General features: G+C 44.5%; 1 protein-coding gene across 1 annotated transcript; it reads left to right on the forward strand.

Moving 5' to 3' along the window:
- Nucleotides 1-1778: 1778 nt before the first annotated feature.
- Nucleotides 1779-8871, forward strand: BTF3L4 (basic transcription factor 3 like 4). Its single transcript, XM_054638769.2, has 6 exons — nt 1779-1933; nt 3033-3096; nt 3920-4033; nt 5998-6199; nt 7423-7482; nt 8367-8871. The coding sequence occupies exons 1-6, from the start codon at nt 1788-1790 to the stop codon at nt 8411-8413; spliced, it is 633 nt and encodes a 210-aa protein (XP_054494744.2). The 5' UTR covers nt 1779-1787; the 3' UTR covers nt 8414-8871.
- Nucleotides 8872-9368: the final 497 nt, after the last annotated feature.

The following is a 9368-nucleotide window of genomic DNA, read 5'->3' on the forward strand; positions in this document are numbered from 1 at the left end:
GAGCCACAGACTGCCCAGTGAAGATACAGGGGAAAGTGGACATTGTCTCCAGCAGACAACTGTGGCAAAGAAGCTGGAGAAAGCCTAAAACAAGGCGAGTCTTTGGGACACCTCCGTTCAGCATCCGGGAGGTGAGGACACTGGCACAGTGTTTGTGTTACCTGATCTCTGCTGATATGAGCAAATATGAGCATAAGTGATGCAACACATCAAACAGATGAGCTCACAGCAGGTGGGGACGCCTCATCCCTGTCCCCTCACAGCCACACAGCAAGTGCTGAGGCAGCCCCCGACACAGGACCACGTTTGTACGAGCTCAACATCCCAGAGCAAAACCCAGCTGGATTAGCACAAGTCACGTTTACCCAGAATATTGACACCTCAGCTATTTCAGTCAAACGCAAAATGTTAAAACAGGGAAAACCTTCTATTGTTCTAGCTGGGAAACAGTTTTCAAAAGCTTTTCTATATTTAAAACAAACCCCACTTTGTGGTGAGCTTCAGTGTGTTTTTGAAAGCATTGCCCAACACATTACAGAGTGTATCTTTTGAATGAAAGTCATCTGGGGAATTAAAGGGTGAATGGCTGGCTGGGGTCCACACCACAGCTTTGCTGTCATTGATCAAATTGGTTTCAACCAGCCTTGAGGAGGAGATTTACCCTCTACGGCAAAGCCACCACCTGGGCTGAAGCCCGGCCCCGGCTGAACCGGGCTATTAGACACGGTAATTAGACAAGGAGCCTGGGCAAGCCAGGAGCGAGGTGAGGAGCGGTCACGAAGGGCAAGGGAAGAGGCGGAGAGAAGGGCCATTCATCGCCTGCCAGGAGCCCGGCACGGGGCACTGGGCACGGCGGGGCTGCTCCCCCGGGGCTCCGCTCAGGAGCGCTTCAGCCAGAACCCAACCACAGCGGCGGAGACCCCGCAAAGCCCCCCCGCACCTCCAGAGCCCGAAGCTGCGCCCTCTGCCCCCGCCCGGCGGCCCCCGTGGGCTGAAGGGACCGGACCCGCCCGAATGGGGACAGAAGTTGGGGAAAGCCCGAAGAAAGCGTTTGTCTGACCCTTTCCGAGCCCTCCCGCGGCGGAGGCGGCGCAGGCCGCCAGCACCAGGCAGAGGACGGAGGCTGCCGCGGGCTGAGCCTTCATGCTGTCGGCGCGGGCAGCGGCGGCACCCGGGTACGGCCCCGAACCTCCGGACAGGACAGGACCCGCTTAGCTGGACTTTTTTTTTTTTTTTTTGTCTTTTTTTTTGCCCCGTGTTTTAAAGCCCAGGAAGTGATGTGTGGCGGATGTGGGCGGTACGCCGCCCTGACGGCTCGGCCCGGGGGAGCCGGGGGAGGCAGCCGGCGGGAACGGTGGTGGGGGATTGGGGATGAGCTCAGCTCCTTACAGGGAGCCGGGACCCCAGGGGCAGGAGTCATCGCACCGGAGCCCCAGAGCCCTGGTTACTCCCCCTGGGCAAACCCCAGCGTTATCCCGACGGGAGCAGGCGGTGGTGGGAGGGGCACGGTTCCGAGTTTATTCTCTCCTTCCGAAATAAACCCTTTTGTCGCGCTGCTCTCTCCTGAGTTTGCCCAGCTGGCGGGAAGGCGAACCCGACCGCAAGCGCATAGTGTGAGGGAAGGCTCACGAAGGGGGACAGAGCGAGTGGTGACACGTTTGGAAGCGCCGCGTCCCAGTTTGGGTCACAGGGCACCGCTCCCTGCCCCGAAGCGCGGGCGACTCCTGCTCCCTGGAGACTACAACTCCCAGGAACCCTTGCGCACCATACCCTCCACCTCTATGTAAATGAGGTGGGCGGGCCCGCCCATTTGCGGGCGGGCTGGCGCCGTCACGTGGCGCAGCGCTTCCTTTCTCTGTGCGCCTCTCTTTCCTTCCTCGGCCGCCATCTTGTTCTCGCCGCGTGTTGGTAGCGGGGGCTCCGCCGCGCTCAGGTGAGGGGGCCCGCTCTTCCCGTGTCCCGCTGTCTCCGTGTCCTGCTATCGCCGCGTCCCGGTATCGCCGAGGCCCTGCCGGCCTGAGGCGGGCGGGGCGCCGCGGCAGCTCGGTCCAATCCCCTTGGGCAGTGCTGGGCCGTTCCCCGAGGAGAGGCCGAGCGAGGAGCCCCTTGTGCGAGGGCTGCCCTGGCTCGCGGGGCCGCGGCTCTCCCGTGGGACCGCGGGTACACGGGCTCCTGAGGGATGAGCCGCGTTCCCCTCCCGCTCCCCCTGCTCTGGGGCTGCAGCCTGAGCCCCTTCTCCCGCCGCCCGCGGGGCGCCTCCGTGCGCCGGTCCCTGCCCCGCTCCCGCTCTTGCCCGGCCGTTCCCGGCACGAAGCACATGCGGAGATTTCCGGGGATCGTTGATGACTCGCTGGGGCAGAGCAGTGAAACGCATTCCTTTTGCTGGGAGGCTTGAGGCGTTTTTTCACCCATTATGGATTTTCAGGGCTTTCAGCCTTTAAAGGTCCCACCTGACCCGTGGGAGAAGCACTGGACAAACTTCCCAGTCACTGTATTGGATGTAAAGCTACCAGAAGTTCATGTAGTAAATATGTCCATACACGAATTTCACAGTTTGGATCTTGCTTATTAGTCATAAGTATCATAGATTCATTATATGAAAACTATCCCAGGTAGTTTAGTAGTGACTGTGTCCCTGGACCCTCGTAAAGATAAGGTGGCTTCCCAGACCCAGTTGTGTTGTATGTGCTGGTTTGGGTCTGGTTGGAGCCTGTAATTCAGTTAAATACTTCCAGCAGTAAACTGGCATTCTGGAAATGAGAACCTTGGCCTGATGCAGAATGAAATGTCCTGTGGAGTCTGTGCCTCATCGTGGCACAGACTCTTTAGCTAAATGTGGGTCCTTTCTACTGCAGGACCGCTGTGGATTGCTTAGGTGGGGTGGCTTTAAAGCTCTGGTTTGTGTGTTTGTTTTGGGTGATGTTCTAGAAGTTTGAAAAATCTGCTGCAATTGTAAAAGTACTCTTTAAATGGACTGTGACTTTTTTTTGTTACTGTTTTGATGTGAAGTTGAACTTGTTTTTGCTCTTTAGACATAGCACTATGAACCAAGAAAAACTGGCCAAGCTTCAAGCACAGGTCCGAATAGGAGGAAAGGTAAGAAAACCACCAGAGATGCTTTTGCAAGAGAAGAAAAAAAATATGCTTAGGCTTGACTAAATACAGGTTTTGTGTGATCTGGCCTATAGTGCAGCTACCTGAAATGCAAGTTTCTTTCAGTTCACAATGGCTGGATGAGCAGTTTCCAGTGTGCAGGTATTGTTTTAATTCAGTGACTTGTTGTGACCTGTGAAAACTCTGGTTAATCTCACCTGTTGGGTGTTCCAGTTCTGCCTTTATGGTCTTCCTGCTGGGGATTCTCTTCTTTGTGCCTGCTCCAGGCACTGGCTGTGCACTGAGCTGTTTCTTTTCTCTGAGCTCTAATGGGTAGTTAATGTGACCAATAAAAAGGCATGTAGTGTGTTCAGTGTGGGCGCTCATCCCCTGTCATAGGGATGATTGTACAAAAGTTTGCCAAGCAGGAATTCCAAAATTGCTGTCTGTGGAACACTCTGAAAGTGTTAATGACTTGGTTGCCAAAGTGGGGCTATATAAATCACTGTGTTAGTGCTTTGATTTGGAAAAAATATCTTGGGGAAGCTTTGTTATGTGTTGCTTAATATTAAGTAGTATTTTTTAGTCTAGGTTAGCGAAAGGGAAAATGTGCTGCTGTTTGGTATTTCTTTGGTCTTTATGCTTAAGAAAAAACTTATAATTGGGAATGATGGTCAAAGCTGTAGGTAAAGGGAGATAAGAAGTGTTTTTGTCTACAGAAATGTCTCATAACTTGAAAGATGTTGCTCAGACTGTGCCCTGACTTTTGCAATTATTGTTGTGAGATTTTGAGTAGGGATGACTGTTGTCTCTTGATTCTTCCCAGGGAACAGCTCGCAGAAAGAAGAAGGTGGTGCACAGAACAGCTACAGCTGATGACAAAAAACTTCAGAGTTCCCTCAAAAAACTGGCTGTAAATAACATTGCTGGCATTGAAGAGGTAGAGTGAAAAAATAAATGTTTCCTGTTTGAAATTGAACTCATGCTATTGTTTTGGTGGTGGTGTGGTGGGGTTTGCTTTTGGTTTTGACAACAGTTTTATCTTCCAAGCTAAACCATAGAGATCGGGTTATTGAGAGGTAACATTGTTTGATGTATCATTGCCTCATTGGCATAAATGTGTATGTGTCTGGAGAAGGAAAGGTGAAGGTTCTGCTGGCCAGGCAGTGTGTGGTGGAGGTAGTAAGCTCTGTGTGTCAGCATTCATTGCAGAACAAAACTTCTCTTCACTCTTGACTTTTGTGAACTTGCTCTAAAGAGAAGAGCAGTAAATGCACATGGACTGTGCAGGCACATCTAAAGCAAGTGTGGTGCAGAGTATGAAGGAAAGTTTAGAAACACCTTGAATAAGAGCTTCAGTCTGTATTATCAAAATTAGGACCTTTTACTACACAGAACTTGCTGGCATTGTTTGCAGTAGTTCCAGGAAATGTTTTTAAAGCACTGCCGAGACTCTACAGAAACAGCTTCTGTGTTAATGTAAGTGGGAATGTGAAGGTTTCAGATGTTCCTTGAATCCCTCTAATTTACATGTATTAATAAAACATGTTTTCCATAACAGTGTAGGGAGTGACCCTCATGCATGGGAAGAGGAGGAGGTTTCTCCATCGTGAGCTCAGTGGAGCTGTAGTACTTGTACTACTTGGTTAAAGGAGTGCAGGATTTAATCTGTGGTTAATTAATTGAAGCAGGATTGCAAGGTGCATGCAGAAGTCACTAAGTGCATTCCTCCCTTCCAAAGGCAAATGCAGATTCAGTGAGGTTTGCCTGTAAGTTTTCAGACCTCTGGTACAGAACAGTTCAGTTTGTCTGTTTTCTTAAACTGAATAAAAATAAGCAGAGCTATATGAACTAAAGAAAGACACAGTTCTTCTTAGTGTATGTTCAGGGGAGGTTTTGTGCACAGAGCACATGATCTTTATTCAGACACAGTTATTAAGGAATTTAAATATCTCAGTGTAGGAAGATGATGCAAAGTGTTTCTACCTTGATAGCAAGAGACATAATTGTGGAATGTTTTATTCAAGTGAACGCAGGCTGACCTTGGTAAGCTTCGTGCAGCTAGAAGAGTCATGTTGAGTCAAGCATGAGTAACACATTTGTGTCATTTTGAAAGAGGCTCTTAAGTAACAGGATAACTGTGCTTGAAGCCTTTACCATTTCCCCATGGGCAAAGGACAGGATATTGCTTAGTTTTGCAGGAAAGCAACACACCTGGATTTCCTGTTCAAAACATATTTGGAACTCTACTGCTGTGTGAGGATTGAGAACTTAGATGTTTCTGTATTTTAGATCTCATCTTTAGTTCTGAATCCCTCTTTATTCCCTGTAACTTAAAAACATTGCTTAATAATTTTTTCATGTAAGTTTAATACCACTGTTGTGTTGGCCAAACTCTCTTCCTATGGTCAGACAATTATTTTTTGCATAATAGTTTATCCATGCCTAGAAGAAAAAGCTTTTCAGCTTTCTAAAGCAGGCCACTACTCTGGCTGTAAGATAGAATTCATGGTGCTTAGTCTTCAGAGCCCTTGTGGAATTATTGGGGAGGTACTGGAAGTGTGTTCCAGTGGAGTTGGTACCTAATCCCCCAGAGCTGTGTGTGCATCCCTGCCCTGAGCCAGTGTGAGTCCTGTGCCTGTGCCAGCTGGGAAGAAGCAGGAACATTTTCCCTGGTAGGTGGCACAGGCACCTGTGAAAGGCAGTGACTTAGCCTGACCTGGCAAGGTTGGAGCTTTGAGTTTAGATGGTGTTAATTCCAGGTGCTTTTATCATGGTTATATTGTCCTTTTGGAGGAGTGCTAGTTCTGTAACTTTGATATTTCAAATCTAGATTTTAGTCATTATGCTTGTGTAACAAGATGCTGCAACACTTAGGTGAATGTTATTAATATATTTAAACAGGTGAACATGATAAAAGATGATGGAACAGTTATTCACTTCAACAACCCCAAGGTTCAAGCTTCCCTCTCTGCCAACACTTTTGCCATTACTGGTCATGCAGAGGCTAAACCGATCACAGAAATGCTTCCAGGCATCTTAAGCCAGCTTGGTGCTGACAGCTTAACAAGTCTCAGGAAGTTAGCTGAACAATTCCCAAGACAAGGTAGGTCTTTTTGGAATCTTTCATAGCTGACTTAAAGGATATATGAACTACTGAAAGTTTTAACCCAAATTTAACAACAGCATGTGACTTAAAAAGTCAGAAGTGTGTGTGTGCTTTTATTTATTTGCTGCTGTTGTGGAAGTAGAGGGTGGGGGAAGAACTTTCTTTTTATCTTTGTTGGTTCAAGATAACATAGGCAGGCCCTGATTTAAAAGAAATGGGTAAATCTGGCATGCTATGATAGCAGGTGTACAGCTGTGTATGGCAGAATGCTTAGGGGAAGGCAAGTTTTTACTTGGGAAAACTCAACCAGTTCTTTTTGTCAGGAAATATAGTCTGTTTTCTTTTGTCCATACAAAACATCGTTCTATTGCAATTAAAGAAGAAATATGTTCTTCTGCTCTACAACTCACTTTGGAATCCAACCAAGACTTAAAAAAAACTAGTTAAAAATCAAAGTTTTAATGGAAAACTAAAAAAAATAACCAGATCACAGTTATGAGTATGATTCTTTATTTTCTATTAATTTTAAAACCTTGGGAGCATGGGTGGAAGGGTGTATGTGGTATAACTATTACTGTAATCTTAAAAAATGAAGATCAGGTACAGTTCCAGTTAGACTGTTAAGGCCATTAAGATGACTGTAGTTGGATGTGTTGCAGTTGTCTGTGTTTGGAATGGAATATACATCACCTGTTCTAATGTTTTCAACACACAGTTATTCCTTTTAAATCAGTTTTAATTTCTCCAACATTCATGTTCAGACTTTAGGTGAAAGTAAAGGGCTTGTTTTTCTTTTTTAGTAATGTATAAAATACCTTCTAAAATTTAGAGAGATGGATCATCATAAACATACTTGAATCAAGTGATGTGTTGGTCACTGGTTGGTGCCATATTATTGTTGCATTGAAACATGGGACTTCACTTAGAAGATTGAGTCATGATACAGTCATGTTTTCTGTATCATTTGATCTTTTCCAAACTCTTTATGAGTACCCCATAGCATTTGAAGATGGCTCTGCTAATGCTTTGCTGTCAGAATGTCCCCAAGGAAACCTTTTGGTCATGCTGGTAACTCTCAGTACCTGATCATTTGTGTGTGTTTGTCACTACTGGGGATTGGGGAAGTGCTTGCTTTTTTTCACATGTATGGTTTTTATTTTGTTGTGTGAGTGTCCCTGATTCTGTATTATGAGAACTCAGCACCAAATTTCTTCTTATAGTGTTGGATAGTAAAGCACCAAAATCTGAAGATATTGATGAAGAAGATGATGATGTCCCAGGTAGGCACATAGACACTTTTATGTCCACTTAAGATAGAAATATTTTGATTCATTCATTTAAATGTGTAGCTTTTGATGTGATCATACTCCTCACTTGCTGAAGGAGGTTTCTTATATAGGACAGCATTAAAATATGACTTGGGATTCCAGCTTTTGAAAAGTAGATTACCTTGTGCAACTACCTTAATTATGGAGTGAAACTAGGTTAAAGTAGTTTCAGTGAGGTTGAACAGGTATCTAAATATCCAAACAGGGGTTTAGGACTGCAAATTGACGTAATTGGCATTGTTACCAGGTTGTTTTTGTATCAGAGTCTGGAGTGGGAATTTTTATTTCTGTAGCAGAAGAAAAAAGACTTATGTCAGTGTGTCTGGAAGTAAATATGATAAGTTCTTTATTTGTCAGTGAATAACTATTTTATCAATAATCACATTCCACTGTATCCTTTGGGATGGTGTGTTAGCCAAAATAACTTACATGTGAACCAGAGATTGAGTTCCTCCTGCCTTGGCACTGGTTCATTTCTTTGTGACCTTGCATAAAATTCAATTCTCTAAAATGGCAGGCATTTTTTACAGAATGCTGATGCTCAAAACTCAACTGCAGCTAGTAGAGCACCTTTGAAAATCAGCTCTTAATCACTTAATGTTAGAATTTTCACTGTTGGAGTGTTTCTGCATTTCTAATTTTTTGTGTATGTTTAAACAAACAATATTTTCTAAAGCCCTTTGAAATCTGCCTATAAAGACATGGTTTCCCTAAGTGTAATTAAGTATTACTTAACCTTTCCTGTAATTATATGCATTTTCATTAAACTTACAATTACTTTGTAATTTTTTTTTTTCTTTGGGCATTACTGTATTAAATATCTTCATCTTTTTCAGATCTCGTAGAAAATTTTGATGAAGCATCAAAGAATGAAGCTAACTAAAACATTAATAGTTCTGGAAGCTGGCATGGACTAGATTTAAGAAATCAGCTATGTGGTTCCAAAGTTTTAAAGAAACAGAGAACATCATCTGTTAATAGTTCAGTAATATAAATATTTTGTATTTTTATGATGCTGTTTGTTCAGCATTTTCTGTCAGTTGATTTTGCATTTTGCACTTACTCCCAGGATCTACTCTTTTGGTCAAAAAGAAATGTCAGTGCAGTTTGAGGGGTGTGTGTATGTGTGTGGGTGTACGTATAGTGGAGAACAAATTGGAGAACACATATTTAACCATTTACCCTTTTCCTTTGGAAGTAGAAATAAACTGAATCTTCAGCATCATTACTTTGATTATCACCAAATAGTGCACAGAGGGAGTTAAGATGAACGTTTTGTCCACATTTTGTGACCTGAAGGCATTACATACACCATTAAAACTTGGGGTTAATTTGCTGTAACTATTGTACTTGCAGGTGTGTTTCTCAATGTACACATATTTGTTATCAACCTTGTGTTGATCCCAGGATTTAGGGGAGATGAGCTGTTTTAGCAGCTTGTTTGGTACAGTAACTTTTTAAAAACTTGGTCTCATCAAAGTGTGCTTTTTTTAACCTTTTTCAATTTTTTTTTTTTGTCTCTAAAGTTTTGATACAAGCTGATATTTGACTCCTTCCATGTAGACTTAGCAATATGTTCTCCTGTTGGTTACTAAAGTATTTCCCAGTCAAAAGAAAAACCCCTTGGTTCTCTACTGTCGGGTCACTTCCTAAGCTTGGAGGTCTGGTTGGTAACAGTCCAGTGCACCAGTTTTGCACAGTAACAGGTTTTTGCTTGAATAACTTCAAGCTGTTCTCTTGGCATGACTGCATTTACTAGCAGCTGATGATCCACTCTCATTCTTAGGGCGCTAGGAACTAAATGCACTGTGTGAACAATGTTTAGGGCGGGAGGAAAG

Source organism: Agelaius phoeniceus, chromosome 8 (assembly GCF_051311805.1).
Source record: "Agelaius phoeniceus isolate bAgePho1 chromosome 8, bAgePho1.hap1, whole genome shotgun sequence".
Lineage (NCBI taxonomy): Eukaryota > Metazoa > Chordata > Aves > Passeriformes > Icteridae > Agelaius > Agelaius phoeniceus.